General features: G+C 46.2%; 1 protein-coding gene across 3 annotated transcripts in view; it reads right to left on the reverse strand.

Annotated features, from left to right (window-relative positions):
• Positions 1–1492: 1492 nt before the first annotated feature.
• The window catches only part of srgap2 (SLIT-ROBO Rho GTPase activating protein 2), a 36834-nt gene continuing 22361 nt past the window's right edge, over positions 1493–15965 (reverse strand). Inside the window, exons 15-21 of one of the 3 annotated variants that reach the window (XM_045222977.1) lie at positions 14880–15104; positions 13013–13077; positions 11849–12047; positions 10621–10749; positions 5600–5825; positions 5391–5501; positions 1493–5258 (exon numbers count right to left, since the gene is read on the reverse strand). In XM_045222977.1, the coding sequence (XP_045078912.1) occupies positions 4740–5258; positions 5391–5501; positions 5600–5825; positions 10621–10749; positions 11849–12047; positions 13013–13077; positions 14880–15104 (1474 nt within the window). In that variant the 3' untranslated portion in view covers positions 1493–4739. Of the gene's footprint in view, positions 5259–5390; positions 5502–5599; positions 5826–10620; positions 10750–11848; positions 12048–12298; positions 12858–13012; positions 13078–14879; positions 15105–15965 lie in introns of those variants that run through there. The other 2 variants (XM_045222976.1, XM_045222978.1) reach the window with 2 other exon arrangements.

Below are 15965 nucleotides of genomic sequence, written 5' to 3' on the forward strand. Positions count from 1 at the left end.
TTTCGGTTCAGTGCTGTAACTTCCGAGTTTTGCACCAGCCCACTTTAAAGATAAGCTCTGGCGATATCTAGTGGCATATATTGTGTACTACACCCATAGTGTTTGAGGTCTCACACTGTAATTTAATTTATTGCAAACTTCCAGTTTGAAAATCCAGGTTGGAGAAGGACAGATAATAATAGTGACATTGTTGATGAAGTCCAGGCCTGGACTATTAAAAATAACTGTAAGGGGTGTTCCTTAAGGTTTCCTATTAAATTCTCTCCTGACCACTAATGATAGGCAAATTTTTATTTATTTATTTCACCTTTATTTAACCAGGTAAGCCAGTTGAGAACAAGTTCTCATTTACAACTGCGACCTGGCCAAGATAAAGCAAAGCAGTGCGATAAAAACAACACAGAGTTACATATGGGGTAAAAAACATAAAGTCAAAAATACAACAGAAAATATATATACAGTGTGTGCAAATGTAGCAAGTTATGGAGGTAAGGCAATAAATAGGCTATAGTGCAAAATAATTACAATAGTATTAACACTGGAATGCTAGATGTGCAAGAGATTATGTGCAAATAGAGATACTGGGGTGCAAAATAGCAAAATAAATAACAATATAGGGATGAGGTAGTTGGGTGGGCTAATTTCAGATGGGCTGTGTACAGGTGCAGTGATCGGTAAGGTGCTCTGACAACTGATGCTTAAAGTTAGTGAGGGAGATAAGAGTCTCCAGCTTCAGAGATTTTTGCAATTCGTTCCAGTCATTGGCAGCAGAGAACTGGAAGGAATGGCGGCCAAAGGAGGTGTTGGCTTTGGGAATGACCAGTGAGATATACCTGCTGGAGCGCAGACTACGGGTGGGTGCTGCTATGGTGACCAATGAGCTAAGATAAGGCAGGGATTTGCCTAGCAGTGATTTATAGATGGCCTGGAGCCAGTGGGTTTGACGACGAACATGTAGTGAGGACCAGCCAACAAGAGCGTACAGGTCACAGTGGTGGGTAGCGTATGGGGAACATACCTTGCCTATGGTAGGATGCCTCAAACCACATCCTGATGGGGAGTTGTTGTAGGAGAATAATTGAGGAGGAGACAAGAAAGAAGCCTCTGTCAGTAATAAAGCCCTGTGGAAGCAGCTCTTCTGAAGATATAAGTGTGGTCAATGGAAAAGAGTCTCATCCACTGTGTGTGTGTGTGTGTGTGTGTGTGTGTGTGTGTGTGTGTGTGTGTGTGTGTGTGTGTGTGTGTGAGAGAGAGCGAGTGAGAGAGTCAGAGAACCAGATGCATGCAATCCATCATCATCATCATCATCATCATCACTGCCATCATCACTATCTCTACTGTCATCACTGTCATCATCATCACTGTCATCATCAATCCTATCATCATCATCATCATCATCATCATCATCATCATCATCATCCCTGAACTATCATTACCATAATCTTCATCCCAATCATCATCATCATCACTGTCATCATCATCATCATCATCATCACTGTCATCATAATCTCCACAACAACGCAGAGACCTTTATAGCAAGCAATGTTTATTTAAAAAAGTATACTACAAGAACTACACATAGAATTATGTTAGGCCTATTTGATTAAACTACTATTGCTATTACTGTACAATATTGTACCAAAAAAAGAGTGTACCTCTGTAATGTACAACATTGTATATACAAAGTACATCTTAACACAGGATTCTCCAGTAATACAGAGACAACTATAAATATATTTGACATTACAGTCATTTTTTAGATCTTGTGTTTTCAAATGGACAAGAAATGCATATCTAACAATAGTTAATCATAATAAAATCATCCTCACTCAATCAGTCCACGAGCACACCATGTAATTTCAAGTGCATGATGATTGATTTGAGCTCAACTGATAATATGGTGTGGAGACTGAGGTTCCTAGCTCCTATACAACAAAGCCAGGATAACACAAAGACACCAACCACAAAGCATCACCCATGAGTGTATGTTCGTATGACGTGTGTGTTAATGCCTATTCACCCCACCCCACCACACACACACACACACACACACACACACAAACACACAATCCCTCCAGTTGCCAAGATGAGGTAAGAGGAGCAACACAATGTAAAATACATCTTGAAATACACACATAGAGATAAAACATTACAATTAGAATTAAATCCCCTGTTACAGATCATTTGGGAATGCAATAATACAATTATATACCTGCAGGGCAGGGAGGAATGAATAAGGGAGGAAACAGACAGAGGGATATTTGTAAGGAAAAGGTGTGTGTCTGTGGGAACAGAGGCAGAATGCTAGGAGGAGAAAGGTACAGAGAGAGGAAGGTGATAGGGAGAGGCGGAAAGACAGAAATGTCTGCCTGGTTAACTAATGGCTTTTCTAACATCAGGGTTCTCTAAGCCCTGACATTAAATATCCTGGTCTCAGACAGTGTTAAAGCTGTCAATAACTAAAGCATCCCGCCGCCTCCCACTAACCTTGAGCAATCAAAACATTCTGTCTCCTCCCCTTGACAAATCACAGTTCAGACTACAGAAAATGGAAATTCTACCAGTGACAGACAGGACAGGACCGGTTTGACATTGACCACATGATGCGACAGTCAGAGTTGTGTAATAGACAGTCAGGGAGTCACAGAAGAAGTTCTGTTAAAGATGAATCCAATCAATTATTGGATGCGGGTCCACCATGACACACAACAATGCTATTGGTAGAGGAGCGACAGAGGAGACAGTGTGACACTTTTCCTGTTGTCCTCTGTCTTTAGCGGCTGGGACTGAGAACTAGTCAGTCACACAAACATTAAGCCTAGTGAACAGTGATACTGGTAGCAGAGTGGCTCTGGAGACACAGGAAGTGGTTCTGCTGTCTGTATGTCCCATCCTGTTGGTCCCCTGTCTCCAGAGAGCAGGCATTACATTAGTTGGTTCCCTTTATGATGAGTGGTTAATGCTGACTTCTGAGAGCTGTGAAGAGTCACCGACGCGTGCACGCACACGCACGCATGCACACGCACACACACACACACACACATAATAAACTAACAAGTGGAAGTAAACAAGGATAAAGTAATTTTTTTGAATGCGCTTGACAAGGTTTGTGTCTGCTGGTTTGTGTCTGTTTGTGTCTGCTACAAACTCTTCCACCTCACTGAGATTCCTCATCTGCACATTTCCAGTTATCACCATGGTTAATAAACTATACACCTAAAAATACCCTTTTTGCTGATTTATGTTTGGAATAATAATTTGTGTGAAGCTGGTCTAAGAGGGGCATTTGATAGTATTGAAAATAGACGCAGTCAGTCAGTCAGTCAGTCAGTCAGTCAGCACTGCGACTGCTGTGGCTCCTGCATGCGAGGAGAACTGAAAGACATTTAGCTACCACAGCACACACACACATGTCACACACATGTGCATGTGTGTGTCTATTCCACTTCTGTAATAGAGTGTATATTGATGCTGGGAATCTAAGGGAGAGAGAAGCAGCAGGCCTGGCATGCTGCTAAACTGATGAGTCTGAGTCAGACTCTTATTGCTAAAGAAAGGTTGGTTATTGACAATGGCCATGTCATGCACTTAAAATACCAGCAGGAGGTGCTGTTGGAAAGCTAGACAAGTGTTGCATTATGTCGGTAAATACAGAATGTAGAGAAGGGCTTTTAACTATTGTCCTGGAGGGCCCCATCACTACTGCATTACATTATTTTCTTCACACCTGGGACACAGGTGATTGGACTTTCTGGCCAATCAATTACATTACAACTTCCACTTAGAAAAGTAATCCAGCATTCCTTTGGCCCCTGAGGGCCGCTAATTGAATAGCCCTGATGAAGAGTATAGTAGAGTCTAGTAGAATACAGTAGAAAAGAGCCTAGCATGTAGTAGCTTTACTGGTGAGCGTTGTTGTTAGAATGAATCACCACAACACTCAGCTTGCCTAGACACAGGAGGATCAGAGTTGTAGCCTAGCCCTCTTCTCTTCACATAGAAACAGGCATTCCACTGCCCTCTCAAACAGGCATTCCACTGCCCACTCCATCCATCCATCTATCAGTCCATCTCTCTCTCTTTCTGTCCAGGTTGGCAGATCCAGCCTTGAAGCAGCGAGTGAATGTAGCCAGTCAAAGTTGATACTGAGCTCGGAGATACTGAGTTTCTTCTGAGTTATACAGTGTTCTGTGTTCCACAGTCTGTCTGTGAGTTCTCAGAGAGTCTGGATCCAGGAGTCACACACACACACACACAGCCATCCAGGTGAACCAGTCCTCCTGTCCACGCCAGTCTTCTCAGGGTTCATTGGGGATAAAAAGGAGAGACTACCTGGGAAATGTCCTTAAATGTTCCATCTATTCAAAATCAAACAGTGCTCTCAAGTATAAGGTATGCGACACACACCTCACACAGGCACGCTCACACACACCTCACACAGGCACGCCCGCACACACACACACCTCACACAGGCACGCCCGCACACACACACCTCACACAGGCCTGCCCGCACACACACACTTCACACCAGTATATACAGCACAGATTCCATATCTCTTTATTGTCATGCTTTATGTCCGTTTTGATCCCTTGTTTGAGTCATGGATGCTTTATACAGTCTAACCCCCATAATGCTTAGAGTTTGGGAGGGTAAGCTGATCCTAGATGAGAGCTATCCCACTTGTCATTGGGTGAGGGAAGATAGGGGAAGTGGTTTGTATGTGTGAGATCCTACCCCCTCAGGCGGGGCAGGACTTGTCGTTGGGCTGGGGTGGGGGTGGGGGAGGGGGAGGAGGGGCTGGGGGGACAGTGGAGGTTGGGGACCCCATAGCCGGACTGCTGCTTCCTCCTCCCTTGGGGAAGACCACCGGCTTGGGCCGCGTGGCTGGAGGGCGAGGCTCTCGGAAGGAGGGAGTGGAGAAAGAGAGGGCTGAGAAGGTGAGAGAGGAGGATGTGGAGGAGGGCAGGGAGCTCCTGGGATAGGAAGGGCGGAAGGAGGAGGGGACGTCGCTAGCGGACGAAGCGCTTCGTTGAAGGGGGTGTGAGTGTGGAGATCCTGCTCCCTCGCTGTCCCTCAGCAGACGGGAGTGGAGGGGACTGGAGGGCTCTGATGTACCCCCGCCTCCCCCACCACACACACCCTTCAGCTGCTCCAGTGTGTCCAGCACCACGTCAGGGGTGTGTGTGTGCTTGGCACTGCCCTGCCTCTCCAGCTCTCTCAGCTCACTCAGAGCAGAGCTCATAGCTGCCTCGATATCCTGAAACAGAAAAGAAGATATCAGACAGAGATACAAATCAGAACACACACACATACACGCTCATTTGGTAGGGCTGAGAGGTGAGGGGTCAAAGGTGAGTGGTGAGGTGTCAGAGGTCAGAGGTGGGCGAACCTGTGAGGTAGGCTCCAGCTGAGTGATGACCTCAGGGTCCAGCGGTCTGTGGTTGCTGAAGCTCTTAGAGCGCCCCGCGGTGGTCGCTTTGCGGAACTGAGGGCTTTCCACCTGTACAACAAATAACACTCCTTACAATCAGCAATAACAAGAATGACAGATAATAATACCCAACAACAGACAATAGTACAGTGGTAATAAAAAGCTACCTTGGTCTTGAGAGAGGAGTGGCGTGTGATGGAGGAGTTGAGGACACTGTGGGCGCTGACCGGTCGTTTGTCCCCGCCCTCCTTCACCAGAGCCCCTCCCACCGGCAGACTGGCCATCCTCACACCCCCGCCGGTCGCCCCCGATTGGGACACGTCACCCCCCTGGCCTCCCTCAGACACCCGGAATGTTCTACGGATACTCCCCGACTCTGGCCTCTTCCTCATTCTGACAGAGAGAGCGGAAGAGAGTGAGAGAGAGAGAAGGGGGGGGATTGGTTAGTGAGAAGATGAAAAATCAAATCTGATTTGTCACGTTTGATAAACAACAAGTGTAGACTAACAGTGAAATAATACAAAGATAATAACATGAGGAATAAATCCACAATCAGTAATGATAACATGGCTATATACATTGGGTACCAGTACCGTTGATGTGCAGGGGTATGAGGTAATTGAGGTAGATATGTACATAATGGTAGGGGTAAAGTGACTAGGCAACAGGATAGATAATAAGCAGTAGCAGCAGCGTATATGTTGAGTCAAAAGGATTAGTGCAAAGGGGGGACAATGCAGATGTTCCGGGTAGCTATTTGTTTAACTATTTAGCAGTCTTATGGCTTGGGGGTATTATACTTGGTGCATCGGTACCGCTTGCCGTGTGGTAGCTGAGAGAACAGTCTATAACTTGGGTGGCTCGAGTCATTGACAATTTCTAGGGCCTTCCTCTGACACCAAGGTCCTGGATGGCAGGGAGCTCGGCCACAGTGATGTACTGGGCCGTACGCACTACCCTCTGTAGCGCCTTGCAATCAGATGCCAAGCAGTTGCCATACCAAGCAGTGCGTGTTTGGACCATGATAGTTTGTTGGTGATGTGGACACCAAGGAACTTGAAGCTCTCAACCTGTTCCACTACAGCCCCATCGATGAGAATGGGGGCATGCTCAGTCCTCTTTTTTTTCCTGTAGTCCACAATCATCTCCTTTGTCTTGGTCACGTTGAGGGAGAGGTTGTTATCCTGGCACCACACGGCCAGGTCTCTGACCTCCTCCCTATAGGCTGTCTCATCGTTGTCTGTGATCAGGCCTACCACTGTTGTGTCGTCGGCAAACTTAATGATGGTGTTGGAGTCGTGCCTGGCCATGCAGTCATGGGTGAACAGGGAGTACAGGAGGGGACTGAGCACGCACCTCTGAGGGGCCCCCGTGTTGAGGGTCAGCGTGGTGGATGTAGTTGAAGAGGGAGGTGTTCAGTCCCAGGGTCCTGAGCTTAGTGATGAGCTTGGACGGCACTATGGTGTTGAATGCTGAGCTGTAGTCAATGAACAACATTCTCACATAGGGGTTCCTCTTATCCAAGTGGGAGAGGAAGGTGTGGAGTGCAATAGAGATTGCGTCATCTCTGCGTCAAAACTCAATGCCCGTTTGCTAAAAATATTTTCAGAATACTCAGAAAAAACAAAATCATGGCAATAGGAAAAAGAATAACTCATGATCTACAGCAATCATTTAAATGGAACACAAAAAATATTAAATACTTAGGATGCTTAATAAGTGACAACAAACAACAAATATATAAAGACAACTTTATCACATTACTCAACAATATGAAAGCAGATTTAATGAAATTGAATAATCTTCCGACAAATGTTATACGTAGAATAAACCTCTTTAGAATGGCATGTCTGCCAAAGTTTTGTCTGCCAGTAATACTAATTACCCCACCGAAGACATTCTTTAAAAAAGTATACTCGGTCATAACAGACTTTACATGGGCAAATAAAATTCATAGAATTAAAAGGAAAGTTTTACATCTTCCTAGATCTGGGGTGGTTTTAATCTTCCAGACTTGGAATTGTATCAACTCGTTACCCAAGGCTTTTCCTTGCGACATGTAGTTGAATGCACTAAAGAGGAACAATGGGTAGATATTGAAGATGCGCATGCTCATCCCCAGAATATTTTTACGTGTCGATTTCCAAAGGATAAAGCTAAGAACATTAACAACTTCACAGTTAAGAACACTATAACGATATGGAAGAAAATTAAACCTATTTTACAATATCACTCCCTAGAAACACAACCTTATGGAACAATCCTTGGATAGCTTTTCAGAATTCACAGATAAATTGGTCCACATGGAAAACTAAAGGCATAGAAACTGTAAATGACTTGGCAACAAGAAATACATTTACTTCCATGACAGAATTTAGAAATAATTTTGGACTGACCAATGTAGATAGTTTCAAATACAACTTATACAAATGCAACTTAAAAGTTAAATATCACGAAATTTCGAGGTAGATCTTGAGGTAATCAGAAAAGGATGTTCATATGATAGGAAAGATATACAAAACCTTGCAGAGAGCATATCCAACTGACAACCTCTTGTCATTATAAACGATTGGAACCAAGATTAACAAATGTTGGCATAAAATGGAGGGAAAGTTGGAACATAACTAACGAAATTACAGTTAACAAAAATGTACACTTAATGAATCCAGTATACAGTGGGGAAAAAAAGTATTTAGTCAGCCACCAATTGTGCAAGTTCTCCCACTTAAAAAGATGAGAGAGGCCTGTAATTTTCATCATCGGTACACGTCAACTATGACAGACAAATTGAGAATTTTTTTTCCAGAAAATCACATTGTAGGATTTTTAATGAATTTATTTGCAAATTATGGTGGAAAATAAGTATTTGGTCAACTACAAACAAGCAAGATTTCTGGCTCTCACAGACCTGTAACTTCTTCTTTAAGAGGCTCCTCTGTCCTCCACTCGTTACCTGTATTAATGGCACCTGTTTGAACTTGTTATCAGTATAAAAGACACCTGTCCACAACCTCAAACAGTCACACTCCAAACTCCACTATGGCCAAGACCAAAGAGCTGTCAAAGGACACCAGAAACAAAATTGTAGATCTGCACCAGGCTGGGAAGACTGAATCTGCAATAGGTAAGCAGCTTGGTTTGAAGAAATCAACTGTGGGAGCAATTATTAGGAAATGGAAGACATACAAGACCACTGATAATCTCCCTCGATCTGGGGCTCCACGCAAGATCTCACCCCGTGGGGTCAAAATGATCACAAGAACGGTGAGCAAAAATCCCAGAACCACACGGGGGGACCTAGTGAATGACCTGCAGAGAGCTGGGACCAAAGTAACAAAGCCTACCATCAGTAACACACTACGCCGCCAGGGACTCAAATCCTGCAGTGCAAGACGTGTCCCCCTGCTTAAGCCAATACATGTCCAGGCCCGTCTGAAGTTTGCTAGAGTGCATTTGGATGATCCAGAAGAGGATTGGGAGAATGTCATATGGTCAGATGAAACCAAAATATAACTGTAAAGGAAAGTCCGTGTAAAGGAAAGAATGAATGGGGCCATGTATCGTGAGATTTTGAGTGAAAACCTCCTTCCATCAGCAAGGGCATTGAAGATGAAACGTGGCTGGGTCTTTCAGCATGACAATGATCCCAAACACACCGCCCGGGCAACGAAGGAGTGGCTTCGTAAGAAGCATTTCAAGGTCCTGGAGTGGCCTAGCCAGTCTCCAGATCTCAACCCCATAGAAAATCTTTGGAGGGGAGTTGAAAGTCTGTGTTGCCCAGCGACAGCCCCAAAACATCACTGCTCTAGAGAGATCTGCATGGAGGAATGGGCCAAAATACCAGCAACAGTGTGTGAAAACCTTGTGAAGACTTACAGAAAACGTTTGACCTGTGTCATTGCCAACAAAGGGTATATAACAAAGTATTGAGAAACTTTTGTTATTGACCAAATACTTATTTTCCACCATAATTTGCAAATAAATTCATTAAAAATCCTACAATGTGATTTTCTGGATTTTTTTTTCTCATTTTGTCTGTCATAGTTGACGTGTACCTATGATGAAAATTACAAGCCTCTCTCATCTTTTTAAGTGGGAGAACTTGCACAATTGGTGGCTGACTAAATACTTTTTTCCCCCACTGTAAACTAATGTACAGTATAGAATTTATTATACAAGAGACAATATTCACAAATTCTACAGCACAACGGCAGAGTCATGTCTCAAATGTAAAACTAATAATGATTCAATAAACCATGCTTTCTGGGAATGCTATAAAGCTTGGAAGTTGTGGGTGGAGCTAGAAAGTTGTCAGAATATTACAATATAAACTTACTTTTAATCGATCTGTCTGCATATTTCAAGACATAACATATGGGGGTGTAGTGAGATACCCAATGGCTTGGAAGATTATTTTCTCATCAATCATTTAGAAAAAACGTATACTAAAAACTTGGAAGTCAATCAATCCGCCATCATTGATACAATGGAAAAATCAAATTATTTATTATTGAAATATTGAAATATCATGAGCAACTGAGAAAAACGAATTGGTACAATTTAAACAATAATGCAGGCTCTAGGGATGGGGATGTGAGCATGCGGGTCAGTAAGTTGTTGTTCGTATGTATACATTTTTGTTTTGTTTTTGGAATGTACATTTTTTTTATTTTGGGGCGGTATGCGAATTGGAGTGGGTCCAGGGTGTCTAGGATTATGGTGTTGATGTGAGCCATGGCGAGCCTTTCAAAGGATTTCATGGCATCGCAGTGCTAACTGTGCCACTAGAGATCCTGGTTCGAATCCAGGCTCTGTCGCCGCCGGCCGCGACCGGGAGACTCATGGGCGGCGCACAATTGGCCCAGCGTCGTCCAGGGTAGGGGAGGGAATGGCCGGCAGGGATGTAGCTCAGTTGATAGAGCATGGCGTTTGCAACGCCAGGGTTGTGGGTTCGATTCCCACGGGGGGCCAGTATAAAAAAAAAATGTATTCACTAACTGTAAGTCGCTCTGGATAAGAGCGTCTGCTAAATGACTAAAATGTAAATGTAATGGCTACAGATGTGAGTGCTACGGGTCGATAGTCATTTAGACAGGTTACCAGGTTACATTACGATCTAATTGGGTCAGTGAAGGTGTAAATGAGGAGATGATGCGTTGTGATTGGTGCTTGTGTGTGTGTGTCTTACTTGTTGAGGTTGGCCAGGTAGATGTCAGCTACATGAGCTCCAGTGGGAGAGGCAGCAGTGCCCCTAGTGGACACTCTCTCCTCCTGCAACTCCGCCTCAGTCTTAGTACTGCCTCTGCCGCCATCCGGCCTGGAACACACACACATAATCACACTACAGCCCCGTCCGGCCTGGAACACACACATAATCACACTACAGCCCTGTCCGGCCTGGAACACACACACATAATCACACTACAGCCCCGTCCGGCCTGGAACACACACAATCACACTACAGACCCGTCCGGCCTGGAACACACACATAATCACACTACAGCCCCGTCCGGCCTGGAACACACACATAATCACACTACAGCCCTGTCCGGCCTGGAACACACACACATAATCACACTACAGCCCCGTCCGGCCTGGAACACACACCATCACACTACAGACCCGTCCGGCCTGGAACACACACATAATCACACTACAGCCCCGTCCGGCCTGGAACACACACATAATCACACTACAGCCCCGTCCGGCCTGGAACACACACACATAATCACACTACAGCCCCGTCCGGCCTGGAACACACACATAATCACACTACAGCCCTGTCCGGCCTGGAACACACACACATAATCACACTACAGCCCCGTCCGGCCTGGAACACACACAATCACACTACAGACCCGTCCGGCCTGGAACACACACATAATCACACTACAGACCCGTCCGGCCAGGAACACACACATAATCACACTACAGCCCTGTCCGGCCTGGAACACACACACATAATCACACTACAGCCCCGTCCGGCCTGGAACACACACCATCACACTACAGCCCTGTCCGGCCTGGAACACACACCATCACACTACAGCCCCGTCCGGCCTGGAACACACACATAATCACACTACAGCCCTGTCCGGCCTGGAACACACACATAATCACACTACAGCCCCGTCCGGCCTGGAACACACACACAATCACACTACAGACCCGTCCGGCCTGGAACACACACATAATCACACTACAGACCCATCCGGCCTGGAACACACATAAATACACTACAGCCCTGTCCGGCCTGGAACACACACATAATCACACTACAGACAAGCCAACTAGAACACCATTCTCTCATCTTGTCTATGGTGGCCTGCACTGTACTGGTCTACATTTGTTTTACTGGTCTATATTGGTCTGAACAGGTTTGTACTTGTCTAAACACTGGTCTTCTGGTTTCTTACATGTCCTGAACCACTATGTACTGGTGAGGCACCAGTCCGTCCACTCCGTTGTGTCGGCCCTCCCACCAGTCATCACTGGCTCGCTGGAAAAGGTGGAGAGACGCGCCCTTATTAAATGACAGCTCCCGGTTGGTCCGTCCAGAGTAGTCGAAGCGAGCGATGGCCTCTATTGGGTCAGATTCTGAAACGACCAACGAGCCTGAGAGTCAGAGAGAGAGGGAGGGAGGGAGGGAGGGAGGAGGGAGGGGGACAGGGAGAGGGAGAGGGAGAGGGAGAGGGAGAGAGAGAGAGAGAGAGAGAGAGAGAGAGAGAGAGAGAGAGAGAGAGAGACGAGAGCGAGAGAGAGGGGGGGGGAGAGGGGGGGAGAGAGAGGGAGGGAGAGACAGAGATCGAGAGAAGAAGGGGAGAAACAGAGAGAAGGAGGAGAGGAGAAGGGGAGGAACAGGGGAGAGAGAGGGGAGAAGGGAAGGAGGGGCAGGAGGAGAGAGAGAGAGGGAGGCGGGTTAGTGCCAAGCAGGTTAGTGACACAGCAGTTGGTTACAGGCAGAGGGGTTGTGGCGCAGGCAGTCATATAGTAGTGATCATCCAGCTGTTATAAAGTGTTCATAAGTGGGTTATAAGAGGTCAGAGTGTGACTGTATGGTGTGGTCTGCTAGCGGAGGTGGGTGATGTGAGAAGCAGAATGTGATGTGAGAAGCAGAATGTTGATGTGAGAAGCAGAATGTTGATGTGAGAAGCAGAGTGTTGCTATGAGAAGCAGAATGTTGATGTGAGAAGCAGAATGTTGATGTGAGAAGCAGAATGTTGATGTGAGAAGCAGAATGTTTCTATGAGAAGAAGAATGTTGCTGTGAGAAGCAGAATGTTGATGTGAGAAGCAGAATGTTGATGTGAGAAGCAGCATGTTGCTGTGAGAAGCAGCATGTTGCTGTGAGAAGCAGAATGTTACTTAGGGAAGCAGGTTCAGAGTTAGGGGCAGAGCGTGTGAGTGGCATCCGTGGGCATCAAGGCTGGGTGTCAGTGGGCAGAGATCAGTGGGCTTCAGCTAATTACAGTTCACAGAAGAATTATGGGGAAATGTCTTTAACAGTGTGTGCTTGTGTGTGTGTGTGTGTGTGTGTGTGTTTGTGTGTGTGTGTGTGTGTACATATTGCTGTGTACTCACCATCTTCGCTGTTGTGGATGACAGAGATTGTGTCAGGAGCAGGTTCATCCACCAGGGGGGGCTCACTGAGAGAGAGAGAGAGAGAGAGAGAGAGAGAGAGTGAGAGAGAGAGAGCGAGAGAGAGTGAGAGACAGAGAGACAGAGAGAGAGAGAGAGAGAGAGAGTGAGATAGAGAGACCGAGAGACAGAGAGAGAGAGAGAGAGAGAGAGAGAGAGAGAGAGAGAGAGAGAGAGAGAGAGAGAGAGAGAGAGAGAGAGCAGAGAGAGACAGATAGAGAGAGACAGAGAGAGAGAGAGAGAGAGAGAGAGAGAGAGAGAGAGAGAGAGAGAGAGAGAGAGAGAGAGAGAGAGAGAGAGAGAGAGAGAGAGAGAGATATAGATAGAGAGAGAGAGACAGAGAGAGAGAGAGACAGAGAGAGAGAGAGAGAGAGAGCGAGAGAGAGAGAGAGAGAGAGAGAGAGAGAGAGAGAGAGAGAGAGAGAGAGAGAGAGAGAGAGAGAGAGAGAGAGAGAGAGAGAGAGAGAGAGAGAGAAGGGGGGGTTCAGTGACTGGTGGAACAGCTGGCCATGCAGTAAAACAGACCAGATATGTACATACGTTTTCCCTCAGGGAGTGTGTGTGTGTGTGTACTTCAGTGTGTGTGTGTGTGTGTGTGTGTGTGTGCTTCAGTGTGTGTGTGTGTGTGCTTCAGTTTGTGTGTGTGTGTGTGTGTGTGTGTGTGTGCTTCAGTGTGTGTGTGTGTATGTGTGTTCTTCAGTGTGTGTGTGTGTGCTTCAGTGTGTGTGTGTGTGTGTTCTTCAGTGTGTGTTTGTGTGCTTCAGTGTGTGTGTGTGTGTGTGTGTGTGTGTGTGTGTGTGTGTGTGTGTGTGTTTGTGTGTGCTTCAGTGTGTGTGTGTGTGTGTGTGTGTGTGTGTGTTCTTCAGTGTGTGTTTGTGTCCTTCAGTGTGTGTGTGTGTGTGCTTCAGTGTGTGGGTGTGTGTGTTCTTCAGTGTGTGTTTGTGTCCTTCAGTGTGTGTGTGTGTGTGTGTGCTTCAGTGTGTGTGTGTGTGTGTGTGGTTCAGTGTGTGTGTGTGTGTGTGCTTCAGCGTGTGTACCATGTGGTCACTTACAGTTAATAAACACACACACACATTTCAGCTCAATTAACTCATATGTTTATGAAATGAGAGAACAAGAGAGTAAATGGTTTCAATATGACAACATCAGATATTTCCATTCATCTAGTTTCAAGCAGACACTTCAGGTCTGGCCAGAGATAGAGACATCTTCTTTACCCAAGAAACATTTGAAGTTTCTGTATACTGTAGCTGTATGGTATAATGTCTCTGAGTTGCTTTGGGAAGCTGCCCGGTCCGGTCCGGTCCGTCCGTCCGTCCGTCCGTCCGTCCTTCTTTCTTTCTTTCTTTCTTTCTTTCTTTCTTTCTTTCTTTCTTTCTTTCTTTCTTTCTTTCTTTCTTTCTGTCTGTCTGTCTGTCTGTCTGTCTGTCTGTCTGTCTGCCACTACTACTGTTACACTACTAATGGACTGTCCACACACACATATCACACACACACAGTGTCTGGTCTGATCCAACCTAGGCCTGTGTGTGTGTGTGTGTGTGTCTGTGACTCTGTGTGTGTGTGTGTTGACGTGTGTGTGTGTGTGTGTGTGCGTGTCTTGGGCCTTAGTTCAGTGCTCTGTAGGTAAGCTGATCCTCCTGGCCCCTTTGACCTGGACCAGAACCTTAAATCACTACCCTCCCCCTACCCTCTAGTGTTTACCCCACTGATAATATATACGGTATAGGGGCCCCTGCACCTCTCTGCCTCACACACACACAAACACACACACACTCACAATGGCCCCTCCTCCTGCCCCACCACTCACCAGTACTCGTCGGTGGCCCCTGGGCAGGTGTAGACGGGCCCCTGCAGGTCCCCTGGTCCGGGGAAGACCCCGTCATGGTGGATGATGATGGTCTTGATGAGCTCGTTAACGTGGGCCTGGCAGGACACCTGGTCACAGCTCTCTGGGACTGACATCAGGGTGGGACCAAAACAGATGGCCAGGTTATAGGGATCCATCATATTGTCCTCACTGTACTGGGACAGGCTGGGGAGAGAGGAGAGGAGGTTATAGGGTAGGGTTAAACCTGAACACAGACGCACACAAACACACACACACACACATACTTCCTTCATTACATTCCTGTTGAAATCATTACCCATCCTCTGTGCCTGTGACTCTGTGTAGTATATGGCTATAATGTTTAAACCAGAGGGAGAGAGAGAGACTGTGTGTGTGTGTGGGGGACAGTAATGTTTAAACCAGGATCAGTGGAAAGCATGGTTCCAGCCCCTCAGTCAGCAGAATGTGCTTGTCCATTTATAAAGCTCTCAGGCAGCAGAATGTGCTTGTCCATCTATAAAGCTCTCAGTCAGCAGAATGTGCTTGTCCATTTATAAAGCTCTCAGGCAGCAGAATGTGCTTGTCCATCTATAAAGCTCTCAGTCAGCAGAATGTGCTTGTCCATCTATAAAGCTCTCAGGCAGCAGAATGTGCTTGTCCATCTATAAAGCTCTCAGGTAGCAGAATGTGCTTGTCCATTTATAAAGCTCTCAGGCAGCTCATTACCTTTTCTATTCCAGACCCCTTAATAAAGAATGCATTTGATTGGTGCTTTAAAGGGAGTTTCCACCATCATTTCTTGCGTGAATGAGTTCACTCCCGGGGAGAAGGGTAGACAGTTTGACCACAACCTCAGACCCCACTCCCACCCTCTGAGACACTCCCCTGTCATGGTGTGTGTGAGTTATGGAGGTATGGAGGTATGGAGGTATGTGACAGAGAGAGAGCAGAGGATGAGACATGGGGGCTGGGGATAGAGAGGGTCAGGAGTGTTGAGGGTCATGGTGTGTGTGTGTGTGTGGAGGTATGGAGACAGAGAGAGAGCAGAGGATGAGACCTGGGGGG

This window comes from Coregonus clupeaformis, chromosome 10, assembly GCF_020615455.1.
Source record: "Coregonus clupeaformis isolate EN_2021a chromosome 10, ASM2061545v1, whole genome shotgun sequence".
In the NCBI taxonomy this organism is placed as follows: Eukaryota; Metazoa; Chordata; class Actinopteri; order Salmoniformes; family Salmonidae; genus Coregonus; species Coregonus clupeaformis.